Source organism: Nannospalax galili, unplaced genomic scaffold (genome assembly GCF_000622305.1).
Source record: "Nannospalax galili isolate Female #2095 unplaced genomic scaffold, S.galili_v1.0 scaffold139, whole genome shotgun sequence".
Lineage (NCBI taxonomy): Eukaryota > Metazoa > Chordata > Mammalia > Rodentia > Spalacidae > Nannospalax > Nannospalax galili.
Window position 1 is genome coordinate 1,642,722 of NW_008345884.1, and position 15,438 is coordinate 1,658,159.

General features: G+C 34.6%; 1 protein-coding gene across 3 annotated transcripts in view; it reads left to right on the forward strand.

Annotated features, from left to right (window-relative positions):
- Positions 1–15,438, forward strand: part of Nipbl (NIPBL cohesin loading factor) — a 185,678-nt gene that overhangs the window by 73,148 nt on the left and 97,092 nt on the right. For 2 of the 3 annotated variants that reach the window (XM_017800336.2, XM_029567776.1), the window contains exons 2-6: positions 2,307–2,449; positions 4,706–4,871; positions 7,544–7,683; positions 12,203–12,302; positions 13,039–13,190. In XM_017800336.2, coding sequence (XP_017655825.2) covers positions 2,386–2,449; positions 4,706–4,871; positions 7,544–7,683; positions 12,203–12,302; positions 13,039–13,190 — 622 coding nt within the window. In that variant the 5' untranslated portion in view covers positions 2,307–2,385. The remainder of the gene's footprint in view (positions 1–2,306; positions 2,450–4,705; positions 4,872–7,543; positions 7,684–12,202; positions 12,303–13,038; positions 13,191–15,438) is intronic. The other variant, XM_029567775.1, reaches the window with a different exon arrangement.

Consider the following 15,438-nt stretch of genomic DNA (forward strand, 5'->3'; position numbering starts at 1 on the left):
AGGTCACAATGGCCAAAGCATAGAGAATGCTGGTCCTTGGACAGGACTCCTATATTAGACTTAACTCACCTAGGCTTAGGGTCCATTGCAGAAGAGAGGGGTGGAAAGATTTTAAGAGCCAGGGAGGAGGTGCATGACCATATGGAAACAGAAGCCTGCAAGCTCCTGGAACCCTGCTCATATGAACCTACAGTAATGGTGTCAGTATACACAAGTCCCATACAAACTCAGGCAAACAAAAACCCAGCATAGAACTGGGGAAATGAACAGCAGACCCCAATCTTAGCTGAAGAAATTATTAGCAACTGATTACTGCTAGGTGAGAAAGAGCTGATCTTCCAAGGGACTCTATCTAGATAGGCTGACTAGACCATGGTGGGTAGACTTGCATTGGGGAACATCTGGGGACACTGACTTGACACAATGGGCCTTAACACTGATGTTATCATTTGACTATTTTGAAGTTTACAACTCAAAAACTTAAAGATTCTCTTAAAAAGTAATAAACTAGCTTGGCCATGCATGGTAGCACACACCCTTAATCCCAGCACTCAGAAGGCAGAGGCAGATGGATATCTGTGAGATCCAGGCCAGCCGGGGCTACCTAGCAGGTTCCAGGCCTGCTTGGGCTACAGGAAGTCCCTGTCTCAAAAAACAACCTAGAAACAATTTCTGGGAGATAAAGCTCCGTGATAGAGGCTTGCCTGAGCCCCAGATTTCCATTCACGACATTAAAAAAAAAATACCAATAAAAGTAATAAAATTAAAACTACACAATTTAGTTTTCTAGCTTAGTCCTTTGCTCTAGTTGATATAACATGTACTAAAGTAGCTTAATAATTAAACAACCTTGCAAGAATGAAATGAGACATGGAAGTTGGAGAGATGACTCAGCAGTTAGGAGCACAGGCTGTCCTTGCAGAAGACCTGGATTCGAATCCCAGCACCCACATGGTGGCTAACAGCCATCATTAACTCCAGTTCCAGAGGATCCGATGCCGTCTTCTATCCTCCAAGGGCACTGCACGACACAGATGCACTTAACACATGCAGGCATAACACTCATAAAAGAGACTAGCCACTTCATGGTGGCACATGCCTATAATCATAGCACTTGGGAGGATGAGGAAAAAGGACCGCGAGTTTGAGGCCAGCGTGGCTAAATAGTAGGCTGTATTTTAAAAAACTGTAGAAGGAAGGAATCAAAGATGCCTCAAAGGAATATATAAGGATTTACCAGGAGAGTAGTGGGCAATAAATGTCATAATTTCAGAGTATTACCTAAGGTAAATGGCTTTGGAGTGAATTTATCTTGAAGAATTACAGGTTTGGGGGATTGGAGAGATGACTCAGCCATCTCTCAGAACATTGACTGCTCTTGCAGAGGACCCAGGTTTTGTTCCCAGCACTCTCATGTCAGCTAACAACCATAACTGTAGTTCCAGGGGATCCAGCTCTAGCCTCCTTGGGCACTATATTCATGTGATTCACTTAACATACATGCAAGCAAAACACTCATGCAAATAAAATACAAGTAGAAATTTAAAAAAAAAAGAATTAAAGGATTTAGACTAAAGGAAGGATAGTCTTTCTAGATAAGGAGAATATCTGAAGGAGATGTATATACCCATGGGAAAAACAAGGTGAACCCAGGAGAATCTGATGAGACAGGAGAGTAAAGTTTATGTAAAAGAGTATTAACAGACCTATCTAGACAGGAGAATTGAAGCCAGATATTTAATTAAAATTTTAATGTGTTTGAAATTTGGAAAGAAAGCCCGGTGTGGTGGTGCACGCCTTGGGGCGGGTCTATGTTCAAGGCCAGCCTGGTCTGCATAGCAAGTTCCAGGCCAGTTGGGGCTACAGGGAAACCCTGTCTCAAAAAAAAATTTTTTTTTTTTTTTTGGAAAGAAATGATAGTGCTTGTCAGGTTTGTATGACTACCCTCTCTTGCAGTCCTTCTTAAATGGCTAAGAAACTGTAAAGCAAGACTGTGTGACTTGTAATTCTGGCTTCACTGCTTACCTTAAACTCCCTGTAAATTAATTTCCTTATTAATAAGATGCAGAAAATTAAGTACCTACTTTACCTGATTGTTGTGATGCCTGAATATTAATGTATGCAAAGTATTTTGTACCATTTGATATATAGTTAGTAGTATATATGGATGATTTGTTGTTAAATGGGTTGAATAAATAAAAGCAAAAATTTTTATTTTCTTAAAAAGATTAAATATCTCTCTAATAACAATATATTTGACATAGTTCTACAAATAATGATGGGGTTTTTTTGTATATATCTTGCAGAGTTTGGGAAATGGGAAGTAATGACAGCTGGCACCTGAACTAAGTACTTTTATAGGCAACACCATTCCAGAACTTCAGGATGAATGGGGATATGCCCCATGTCCCCATAACTACTCTTGCGGGGATTGCTAGTCTCACGGACCGTAAGTTTGGTTAATTTATCTAATATAAGTTTTGTTGTTTGTTAACATTCATTTTTAGAGACACTATTACCAAAATTACCTTTAATTGCATAAATAAGAGAAAGATATTTAAGATATTAGATTGGCACACATGGATGTAGCAAAATTAATGCTGCCAGCTAATCATATTTGACTTTAATTTCTATTTCCTTCTGTGGGCTCATAAAGAAACGGTAATGTAAGGGATAAATGAAAAAATAAGGATTAAAGAAAAATGACACAAAGCATTAGGAGGTACCAAAACTAAAGTTCTTGTAAACAAGAACTAATAAGGACACTTTAAAAAGCATTTATAAAAATGGTCATTGAAACTGCCCTTCAAATAAGAAAATTTGACAGCCCAGCTTACCAAATTCTAGTGATGCTAATTTTGAGCATCATGTTGAGTAATCTGTTGGAGTTTGTCATAGATATGAGTGGCCTACTTTATTGAGTAACTTAAATATTTTTGTAAATGCTTGGAGATTTAGTTAATGTAGCACAAATTATTAGGGATTCATTCTTTTGGTAAGCACTTACAACTATTCCTTGTTCTTAGGTAATAATGCAGAATCTACCCCATTGTCTGTCCCTGTGTCACCCCATCCTAAATATACGAGAACAGAGCTAGATGAAAGGATAAAAGCAAGGAAATTATATACTTTTTTTCTATAACATTATGCAAGATATGGAGCTTCATAAAAAAAAAAAAGCTGTGAAGGAGCTGGAGAGATGGCTCAGCAGTTAAGAGCACTAACTGCTCTTGCAGAGGACCCGAGTTCGATTCCCAACACCCACATGGAGGCTACAAACCATCCTTAACTCCAGTTCCAGGAGAATCTGAAGCCATCTTCTGACATCCACGGCATTGCAGGACACAGGTGCACTCACATACATGCAGGCAATACACTCATACACATAAAATAATAAAAATAATTAAAAAAATTTTTTTTAAGCTATGAAAAAGTAACAAGTAACATCAAGAACTGTTTTAATCTGTGTTCAGTGTCCCTCCCTGGATTTTGTTTTCATAAATTTTCTGTTGGTTTTATTAGAGTAAAATAGGAAACAGGCTACAGCTTTGAGATTAAGAAGCTAATACAATTAGTTTACAAAGTCTGAATTAGCAAGAAAATAGACGGTAGGATTATCATCACTGTGTAGGAAAACTTCAAAACTACAGTTTTTGTTATCTGTTGTGGGTAAGACAGACACAGTGTGTAGGGATAGAAAATTATATAGACTATCAGAATCTCCCTTTGGTTTTTCTTCCTTTTACCTTTGATATAGTTCATATTAACATTTCTCTTCCAAGTAAACCCTATGAATTAATATTTGTTTTCTGTGGTTTTATTAATGAGAAACATGTCATTGCCTATTCCGGCAAGCAACATAATAATTATACTATAGAGGTAATTAGAAATTAATCAAAAAACATGACACCTGTTATTTTAGTTGGATTTCTTAACCTTTAGACAAACAAATTCCTTTAGATGTAGTGACATTAAATAGTGGAATTTGAGCCTCTGCCAAGCATTCAGTGTTCTTCTGTGTGCTATTTAGAATAGAATGAAAAGGAGGAGAGAGAACTTTTAGCTTCTTTTTCTTTTTCTTTTTTTTTTTTTTTTAATGTTGACTAAAGCAAAGTCTGCCAGGGGCTAACCTTGCTGCACTTCAGAGGTTAGGCACAAGAACTTTGAGCATTTATAACTTAGACCAGAATTCTTTATTCTTCTTTAGGAATGCTAGACTTCTGAATGTTCTGGTACCGTGGGCTGGTGATACACATACATATGTATATATAAAGCTTTTTTAAAACTATATTACATACCAGTAAAATAAAGCCAGGTATTATTATTTAGCTTTTTTAAAAATTTTATAGTACTTTTGATCTGATCAATCTTGTAAACAAGAAAAAATAAAATTAATAAATGGGTATCCTAAAAGTTACTTAGCTTCTAATCTTACCCCGTAGAGTTTAATTAAAAAAAAAAAAAGAAATTAGAATTAAGCATGAATATAAAGGAACTATATTTCATTCTTAGTTGTATAATCTGTAATGGCCTGGGACATTTTGAGAAAGATGACTTCTTGGGTTAAAATTTGTTGTGAGGAGTAATGCTTTTTGATCATTTGTCACCTGGATACTTAAAACTTATTTTTAGTCCTAAAATTTATGTAAACACTAAAGAGACTTCTTGCATTCAGTTTCTGATAACCTGATTTTATTCTACATAGTCCTGAACCAGCTGCCTCTTCCATCTCCTTTACCTGCTACAACTACAAAGAGCCTTCTCTTTAATGCACGAATAGCAGAAGAGGTGAACTGCCTTTTGGCCTGTAGGGATGACAGTTTGGTTTCACAGCTTGTCCATAGCCTCAACCAGGTATCAACAGATCACATGTAAGTAAAATCAGTTTTACGTCTAAAAGTATAAAGTTTTGATCTTACTAAGAAAATCAGTATTCTTTTATTTTTTAAAATCGGGTGCAATATAATAAATCAGTGTTTATGGGGGTTTTGTGTTTTGTTTCGTTTTGTTTTGCTTCTATGAAACAGTTTCATGTATCCCAAGCTGGCCTTGAGCTCCGGTGTAGTTGGTGATAACCTGGAACTGCTCATCCTCCTGTCTCTACCTCCTGAGTCTGGGATTACATGTGTATGCCACCGTGCTCAGTTTATTATATTGCTGGGGATTGAACCCAGGGCTTGATGTATACTAGGTATGCATTCTGCTAAGTTATATTCCCAACCTGCTTTTGGTTTTTTTCAGAGAGAGTCTTACCCTGTAACCCAAGCTATCCTGGTACTCACTATGTACCCCAGGATTGGCCTCAGACTCACCATCATCCTGCTTCAGAATTGTATGTGTGAGCCACATGCCAGTTCATACTTAGTTTGTTTTAATGTCAGTATCCAAGTGAAAAATATAACCTTATTTTGATGAGACTTAAATAGGTCATAGTTGCTTTATGGCAGTATTTTTAACCCATGTAAGTCTATGAAGATCTTTTCAACTATGTTGAAATGGCCTTGAAATCATCTGCACAGTGGTTTAAATTTGCTCATAAAATTTATCTCCCCTTTTTGTAATACTGCTATAGTAATTAAAATTTTTGGAGTCTACTTAACATTTTTTACAGAAGATATATAACAAGAACCCAAAGCTAGCTCCATGGAAAGAGAGCTAAATCTTTTTCTTAGAATTTACTGTAGCATTTGAACTTGTATTTTCATACAGTAAATTAAATGAGTATACTTCTTTAGGTGTGTTTGTCACTGCAAAAGCAATATGCACTTCCAAGTTTAACAATACAAAAATGTATTTAAAAAGTAAATTCTGGGGCCAGTAAGTTGACTCAGCAGGTAATACTTGCTGCACAAACCTGGTGATCTAGGTTTGATTCCAGGAACCCATGGAAAAGTGGAAAGAGAGAACCAACTGCACAAAGTTGTCTCTGATCTCCACGTGTGTACTGTGACATGCACATGCATGCATACATGTACACACAAACATGTATATGAAAATAAAAATTTGAAATCTGTCACTCTTATGACCTACTATAAAGAGTATCAATATAACCTTCCATTCTTTATTAATTTTTTAAATTTAAAGATTCATTATTTAGGGGCTGGAGAGATGGCTCAGCAGTTAAGAGCACTGACTGCTCTTGTAGAGGACCCAGGTTCAATTCCCAGCACCCACATGGCAGCTACGAACCATCCTTAACTCCAGTTCAGGGAAATCTGAAGCCCTCTTCTGACCTCCACAGCACTGCACAACATGGGTGCACTTACATACATGCAGGCAATATACTCGTACACATAAAATAAAAATAATAAATAAAATATATTTTTTTAAAAGATTCATAGCCGGGCATGGTGGCACACGCCTTTAATCCCAGCACTCGAGAGGCAGAGGCAGGCGGATCTCTGTGTGTTCAAGGCCAGCCTAGTCTACATAGTGAGTTCCAGGACAGCTAGGGCTACAGGGAGACCCTGTCTTTAAAAGTCCAAAAAATAAAAAGGATTCAGTATTTAGAGAAGTGAAGTTGGAACATTACTAAAAATGACTTTTCTGGTCAAGAAACTAAGAAATGGTTGCTTACAATCAGAAAGAAGTAGAATGTTCATATTTTATCACTAAAAGTACCCATGTGTAGATATCGTACAATTGCTTATGCCTATGCATACTCAGCAATTTTTTTCTGAATATTTAAGGAGGAAATAGCATGTATACAATTAGAATTTATTTTATGGGACCATCTTTAAAATTGTTCCCAGAGCTGGGTGTGGTGTCGTACATCTTTAATCCCAAAGGCAGAGGCAGGCAGATCTCTGTGAGATCCAGGTCAGCCTGGTCTACATAGCGAGTTCCTCACCAGCTGGGGCTATACGGAGATCCTGTCTCAAAAAAAAAAAAAAAAGATTGTTCCCCAAAATTTATTGAGACTTGCTGTTGGGCGTCATCTTTTAAATCTTTACAGTTGGATCCAATGAGTATAGAACAGTGATACTTAAAATGTAAAATTAAAAAGATTGTTTCTAAAGAGGGATATCTGATTTAATTTGCTAATTTTGTGTTTGTTAAGAGTTAACTACTGTATTTAATCACTTGTTTGGTTCCACCTTGCACCATGGCTTTATTTGAAAAAAAGTATAAGATGGAAATTTTGTATGATCTATGTCTTCTTAATCTATGGTGCAACACTATTTCACTGAAAGAACAATTTCATGAAAGTCACACTGATATTTAGACATAAGGAAAATATATTCCAAGTCTGAATATCAACTTGACATTATTATCACTTCTTTCTCGTTCCATTTTTTAGTAGTTTATAATAAACTCTGTTTATTTTCTTTTTTAAAATTGTTGTGCACATTCTTAAATATCACCCCAGCCCCTAGGTAAAATAAAGTATGTACGGGGGAATTGTCCCCAAAAAAATCCTCTTAATTTTTTTATAATTTCATTTGTTCTGGGAATGGCATCTTTTGAAAATCCACGCCTTGGACCTACTCAAGTCATACATTTTTATTCTAAAAGTCTTCTTAATATGTCAATCGTAATTTTCAGAGTTGAAAGATAACCTTGGCAGTGATGATCCAGAAGGCGATATACCAGTCTTGTTGCAGGCCGTCCTGGCAAGGAGTCCTAACGTTTTCAGGGAGAAAAGCATGCAGAACAGATACGTACAAAGTGGTGAGGTTCTTGGTGAGGTTCTTACTAATCAAATTTTACAGCACATTTTTATGGTCCTATATCAGAACTTGTTTTTCCACATAAGTAAATTTAAGTGTCTTTAACAAGTTGGCCTATCACCTGCAAATGCCTGTTTATATCTTAAATCAAGTCAAGACCAAGAAAGAAACTTAATAATGTTCTTGTGTTTTAATATGTAATTAAATTCCTTGGGAATTAAACAAAGCTTTGAGAGGTTTTGTTATGTTTTGTTTTTAAGGTTTCTTAAAATGTATTTATTTATTCAATAAGCTTTAGAATTTTTTTATTTAGAAAAACAGGTGATTTGAAAGAAGTCTTTCAGTAATAATGAAAATATTTGTAAGACTTTTTGGGCATGTGTTACATATATAAGTAATTATTCTAAGTATTTTAGTAATGATTATGTTCACAGTTATCTAGTAATTGATTTAATACTTCTGTTACCTTAGCAATGAAATGATTGATTTATAGTATTAGTAAGGAAATTTTTATTTATTCTGAGTATTGTAAAAATCATAAAAATATAATATCCATCACAGATATAATTTTTTTATGTAGTACCTTTAGATTAGAAGTATTGTTTTCTTTGTTACTTAGTGTATTTAGCAAATCCAAATCCTTCCTTGGCTCTTAGGATTAAAATAGAAAGGGAATAGTTTAAATAATTCTGGTATCTTCAGATTAGTTAATTGGTTGACTGCATTTAAGAATATCACCAGGGGCCGGAGAAGTGCCTAAGTGGTTAAGAGTACCAGCTGCTCTTGCAGAGTATCTGGGTTCGGTTCCCAGCACCCACATGGTGGCCAAAATCATGTAACTCCAGTTCCAGGGGATCCAACATCCTCATCTGGCTTCTGCATTGCACAACACATGTGCCATTATACACATTCAAGTAAAACACTCACACATATAAAATAAAAATAAATAAATCAAAAAAAAATTTTCTTTAGGAAGAATGTCACCCGATTCATTCTGGTTTATTTTTTGGGAATATCTCCATGCAGCTCCCCATTCTGTTTCTTAGTTCTTTTTTATGTGTGCATGTTTTTTAAATAATATTGCTTGTTGATTTTGTATTTTTCTGTATGAATTGTATTATTTTTAAAGCATTTTCATAGTTCCTATCCATTCCTCAAAACACAATGATGGAAATACTTGTGCCCAACTTACCTTTCAGCAACTTGAAGATAGACATACAGAGTAGGGCTGGGGATTTACCAGAACCAATAGGAATGATGAAAGGAAGTTAATGTTACGGTTTTTGGAAAAAGATCAGATTTAAAGAGAATATAAAGTTAGTTGATTAGAAGGACTAGGGCTGGAGAATGGCTCAACATTTAAGAGCAGGCTGTTCTTCAGGAGATCCTAATAACTCTAGCTCCATGATACCTAACACCTCTACTGGCCTTTGTGAACAGCTGTACTCATACATACCTCCACACAAAGTACATGCTTGCACATAATTTTTAAAAATAATGAATCTTTATAGCCGGGTGTGGTCATGCATGCCTTTAATCCCAGCACTTGGAAGGCAGAGATAGGCAGATTCTCTGTGAGTTCAAGGCCAGCCTGATCTGCATAGTGAGTTCCAGGCCAGCTGGGACTACAGGGAGACCCTGTCTCAAAAAGACCAAAAAGAAATATAAAATAAAACTAAATAAATCTTTAAAAGAAAGGCTAATAGACTTGTTAAGTTTAGGAGAATATAAGTATAATTTTGGATAAATGAAATAAAGGATATTAATCCTACATTTTTTGTATCATGTATTTTGGAGTATTTAATTTGGATAGTAAATTACTGTACTAAAAAGTTTTGGTGGAACTGGAGCGATGGCTCAGTGGTTAAGAGCACTTGCTGCTCTTGAAGAGTACCTAGGTTCAGTTCCTAGTACCCACATGGCAGCTAATAACTCTCAGTAACTCCTATTCCAGGGGATCTGATGCTGCCTTCTGACCTTCTTTGCATTGCATACATGTGGTGCACTTACATACAAGCAGGCAAAACACCCATAAAGTAAAAATAACTATAAATAAATCGATAATTTTTAAAAAGGTTTTAGAGACTGGAGACAGTTAAGAGCATTTGCTGCTTTTGCAAACAACCCAAGTTCAGTTCCCACATGGAGCCTCACATCCATCTGTAACTCCAGTTCCAAGAGATGTTGCACCCTCTTCTGACCTTTTGGGCACTGCATACACATGGTGCACATACATACATGCTGCTAAAATATACCTAAAATAAAAATAAATCTTTTCTTTGAAAGTTTTAGAGCATTCTCCTATCTAAGTTACATATTTCATGTTTTATTTTATATTTAGTTTAAAATGTTTAATTACTATATATCCTGTTTTGTAAAAAGATAAAGTAAAATTTTAAAACTAATTTATTAACTCATGTTTTAAGAAACATTTTCCATGTGATAATGCTTAACATTTTTAAAGATTAATGTGTGTGTGTCATAGATGATGTATTTGTTAGTGTGGGTATGTATGTGTGGGTTCACAAGTGTATGTATGTATGTGGAGGCCTGCAGTCTATGTCTGGTATCTTTCATGATTGCTCTCCACCTGTATTTTGAGAAAGGCTCACTGAACCTGAAGCTTATTGATTAGGCTAGGCTGGTTGGCCAGTGAGCTTCAGAGACCCACCTGTCTCCATTCCCCTCTTCCTCTACCACACTCCTCTCAGTGCTGGAGTTGTAAGTATGGGCTTTTATGTGGGTTCTGGGTTTCCAAACTCATCCTCATGTTTGTGGGACAGACAGAGCAGGTACTTTATCAACTGAGCCATCTCCCCAGCCTAAAACAGTAATTTTTTTATTGCTAATTATAGATGTAAGTCACACGTGGAGAAAATTTAATATATGCAAGTCATATAATAATAGTACTTTGGAACTTTAATCAGAAACTGTTCAGGTTTTATTTGCCCCCTTATTTAAAAAAGCATTGGTTTCAAACTAATAATTTCAACTTTCCCCAGTGATGATTATTGAGAGGGAGAAAAATTTTAACTCCTATCTCATATTACTTTCCCACTTTAAAACCAAAAAAGAAGACAATCAGCAACAATAAAACAATATTTAAAGTCATTTAAACGGTATTTAAAAGTCATTTAAAAGCTAAGTTGTGTAACAATTTTGTTCTGAATTTTAGTTAGAAAATATTGACATTTACATTTTTGAAATATGGACCATCTGCATTTATAAGATACATCATTAGTGGTAGTCTTTGAGGTGGTCTTGAGCCATAATTTCATTCTGCTACTGACTTAAGAACCATAGTTTCTTCTGTCGTATCCCTGGCAAATGAACATATATAACTTCTGTCTGAATATTCTGATGAAAGGCACTTTTCATGTCAATGGCAAGAAGTGAAATTTAGGAATATAATTTGAGGCTTGTAAGTCATATAAGAAAATTCAAAGTTTTTCACAGAATTTTATTTCTGATGTAAATAACTGCATTTTTCTGTTTCTTATGTATAACAAACACCTTTTGTGCAGCAATTGAGAAGCAATGTCCAATTGAAAAGAAGTATCAGAGTCTGAAACTTGCCCTCATATTTTCATTATCAGTAAAGTATTCATTTAATCCCTACTAATTAACAAAAAGTTATGTTGGAAGAAGAAATAGGAACATCATGCTTTGTTATAGAGGTTTAGATGGAATTTGTAGAAACTCAATCTTTGGGCCCATAAATAACTATTAAAACCTAGATCCAAACCACAATGCAACAATTAGCTTTATGAAATTAAATTTCCAAGCCCAGTAGAAATATATGATTAAATAATTCCATATTATAATAATAATAACTACTCAGAGGCCTATATTAAAAGTAAGTGTGCAGTACATGATCAAAAGCTAAATAAAGTGACTTAAAACATCTTTTCAGTGCTATGACTAAATAATAGAACTTGGAATATATAGGTTAAATTGGAAAAGAAAAATCATGTTTGAAGATGTAACTCAGTAGCAGACCTACTATGCATGAGGCACTGGACTGGATTACCAGCACTACAAAAAAACATTACTGTCACCTCCATTTCCAGTCGCAGACTAGATATATGAAAAATAATGTTTTTGCTTGGTTGGTTTTGGGTTGGTTGGTTGGTTGGTTGATTGGTTGTTTTGAAACAGGGTCTCCCTGTAGCCCAGGCTGGCATGGAACTTGCTACACAGACAGGCTGGACTTGATCTCAGAAAGATCCGCCTGCCTCTGCCTCCCAAGTACTGGGATTAAAGGCATATGTCACCACACCCAGCTAAAAATAATGTTACTATAAAATTGATTGTGCTTGAAATTTAATTTTCTAGTTACTATGTTTTGCTTTTCAGAAACAGAAACACTGCTGAAAAAAAAGGAACTTTCAAATGTTTGTGTAATAGTGACTGAATTAAGTAATATTTGTATAAGAATGAGTTAAGTGATATTTGTATAAGAATGATTGAGTTAAATAATAACCTTTATTGTAAGAAGAAAATAATATTTAATATTTTTATCTGTTGCATAGGAATGATGATGTCTCAGTATAAACTTTCTCAGAATTCCATGCACAGTAGTCCTGCATCTTCCAATTATCAACAAACTACTATCTCACATAGCCCCTCCAGGTAACGTGTGTGTGTGTGTGTGTGTGTGTGTGTGTGTGTGTGTGTGTGTGTGTGTGTTTTTTTTGTTTTGTTTTCTATAGTATATTTTTTTTTATATAGAGCGTATATATATTATAATATATAAAATATAAGTATTGTGTTCTATAGTGAATATGCTTCTGAATACAGAGTATATACATTTAATAATGAATAATATATAACCAAGTAGTTCCATGCTTAGTAAATCCTCATGAACATTCACCTAAATATGTTGCATGTGGAAGTATATATTGATTAAACTAGCTACCATATTAACCAAGTTTCATATAGACAGGCGAGGTTGATAAATATATTTTGGGTGGTAATGTAGTCCAGTGGTAGAGTGATTACCTAGCATATACAAAACCCTGAATTTGATTCTCAGCACCACCACAAAAAAAAAAAAAACTATTAGTGTGTTTGATTATAAATAAGAAGATTCGTAAAACAGAAATTATTTTTAGGAAACATAGCCTTGTATCCCTTAACAGGATGGTGGTTTTACGTACCTAAAATAAGTGAATTTTTAACTGCTTGACATGACTCTTAATTATGAATTATGGATGATTTATGTGTTAACCATTTTTCAAATTTTTATATTTGCATATATTTTTATGATATACAAATTTGAGTTCAGAGAATTTTGTCACAGTTAAATTTCAAAGAATAGCTTGTTATTTCTTTTCCTGATATTCTTTATTGGGTTTTTGGGTTTTAGCCGGTTTGTGCCACCACAGACAAGCTCTGGGAACAGATTTATGCCACAACAAAATAGCCCCGTGCCTAGTCCATATGCCCCACAAAGCCCTGCAGGATACATGCCATATTCCCATCCTTCAAGTTACACAACACATCCACAGATGCAGCAAGGTAAGAAAGTTGTTGATTACCTAAATAACTATATTAACTCTTGAATATTCCTAAATAACTGTAATTCCAAATTCCAAAAAAGCTCACTTTAAAAATGGTTTTTAAAACACAAGCTAAAATACTATATATTGTTATCTACTTGTCAAAAATTTTTGACTATGTAGCTTAAATCATTTTAAAACACATTATATTTTCTTTTGGTAATTTATCATTGAAGTGGAAAAAGGAGCATTGCCATTTTGTGTCTTTGATTAGGTTATTATATAACTAATTATATTTTGTTACAAACTTACAAACTCTTCTGAGCTTTCCTCTTACAGTACCGCTAATCCAAAGAGAAACTAGGTTTTAATTAGTGAAGTCTATACTGTGAAAAACTTTTAGTAAGTTATTGTACAATTAAAGAAAATTAATGGATTTAAATGCAAAATTTTCTGGAATTGGATTACTAGTTTTAGTTCATTATCAGTTCTCAATATCATAATATTGTTAGGTACTATGATAAGTTGAAGGATTTTATTGCCTTGAGATGTGTATTTTGTAGATAGATAGCTTAGTAGTATTAATTTGGGGGAAAATATTTAAAAAGCAGAAAATTATAATAAATAAAGCAAACACCTAAGTTTTGTCTCCCATAGTAATACCAAATTGTCATTAGTTTCCATATATATGTTCTTACTTTATTGTGTGTAGAACAAAACTTTATTCATTTGAAAGGAGTCTACCTTAAAACTTTTAACTTAGTCATCTATCAAAACAGCCAATTTCTAGCTTCCCAAAACTAGATAAAATATTACCTTGAAACCGTTTTACACACTTATTTGAAGAGAAACTTATAGGCAAGTCACACATTGGAATATGTATTGAATTTAATGTAAGTGATGAGCATACTTATGTGGTATATATGTAACTTCTTAATATTTACTATGGATTAATATAGTCTGTCACACAAATATATTTAATTTTAAATGTAATCAGTTGACAGATGCCAAAGGGCACTTTTAAAAATATAAACAGCTGGGGCTGGTCTGCTCATCAGTTAAGAACACTGGTTGTTCTTACAGAAAACCTGGGTTCAAATCCCAGCACCCACACACGTCTGTAGCTCCAGTCCCAGGGGATCCGACAGCCTCTCTGACCTCCGCGGGCATTGAATGACACGGGTCCACTTACCTACATGAAGGCAATACACGTGTACACATAAAATAATAATAAATTTAAAATTTTTTTTAATAAAATAAAAAATATAAACAGCCCATATACTTAGAGATATAGCCGGCGTGGTAGCACACGCCTTTAATCCCAGAACTCGGGAGGCAGAGGCAGGTGGATCTCTGTGAGTTCAAGGCCAGCCTGGTGGTCTACATAGTGAGTTCCAGGACAGCTGGGACTACAGGGAGACCCTGTCTCAAAAAGACCATCAATTTATAAACTTAAGTACTGAAATAATGTTGTGATTGTTTGTTTGTTTGTTTTAGCAAAACAGATTCCTAGTTTTGAAAAGAAATCTAAAGAGAATTATAAGGCCCTGCTCAATAATGAGTCACTTCTTGGAATGTTCAGACACTTGCGAAACTAAAAACATTACTTAGAGATTAGCTCTTGCCAGATATTTACATTATCCTAAATAAAAGAAGAAAACTTAATCTAACAAAGAATTAATGACTAAGTTAGTAGAACAGAAAAGAATATAAAAATGGGGCTGTTTCAAATGTGAGAAAGGTAACATATAAAATTTTTTTTCAACTTCATATTAAAATTTTTAAATATGCAAAAAAGTTGGCCATGATCTGTGAGCCCCTCACCAACATCTGCCAAGAAGAAAGTGTTTTTGTTTTATTAAATAATACCCATTATAATAATTTGCTTCTAAAAATCTTAGTTTTCTAACATCATCTAATATGTTATCTATATTCAGTTTTGACCAGTTTTATTTTTTTATTTGTCCTAAATATGTCTCTAACGTACTTTCTTTTCAGGGTATAGTCTAGTTTCTTGAACATTGTATTTTTTTTTTTTTTTCATCTAATTCCCCTTCCCCCACTTTGCAACAAGGTGTCTCTATTATAGTCCAGGCTTGCTTTGAATCCCCGTGAACTTCTACACCCAGCTCTTTTGGCTCTTATGCTAAAACAATCCTATACCTTTTTTTCCTTCATAATAATTTTGTGATTTGTTGTCTTTGATACTGGGAACTAAACTCAGGACCTAGTGTGTGCCGAGTGTGTGCTAGATAAGCACTCTGCCA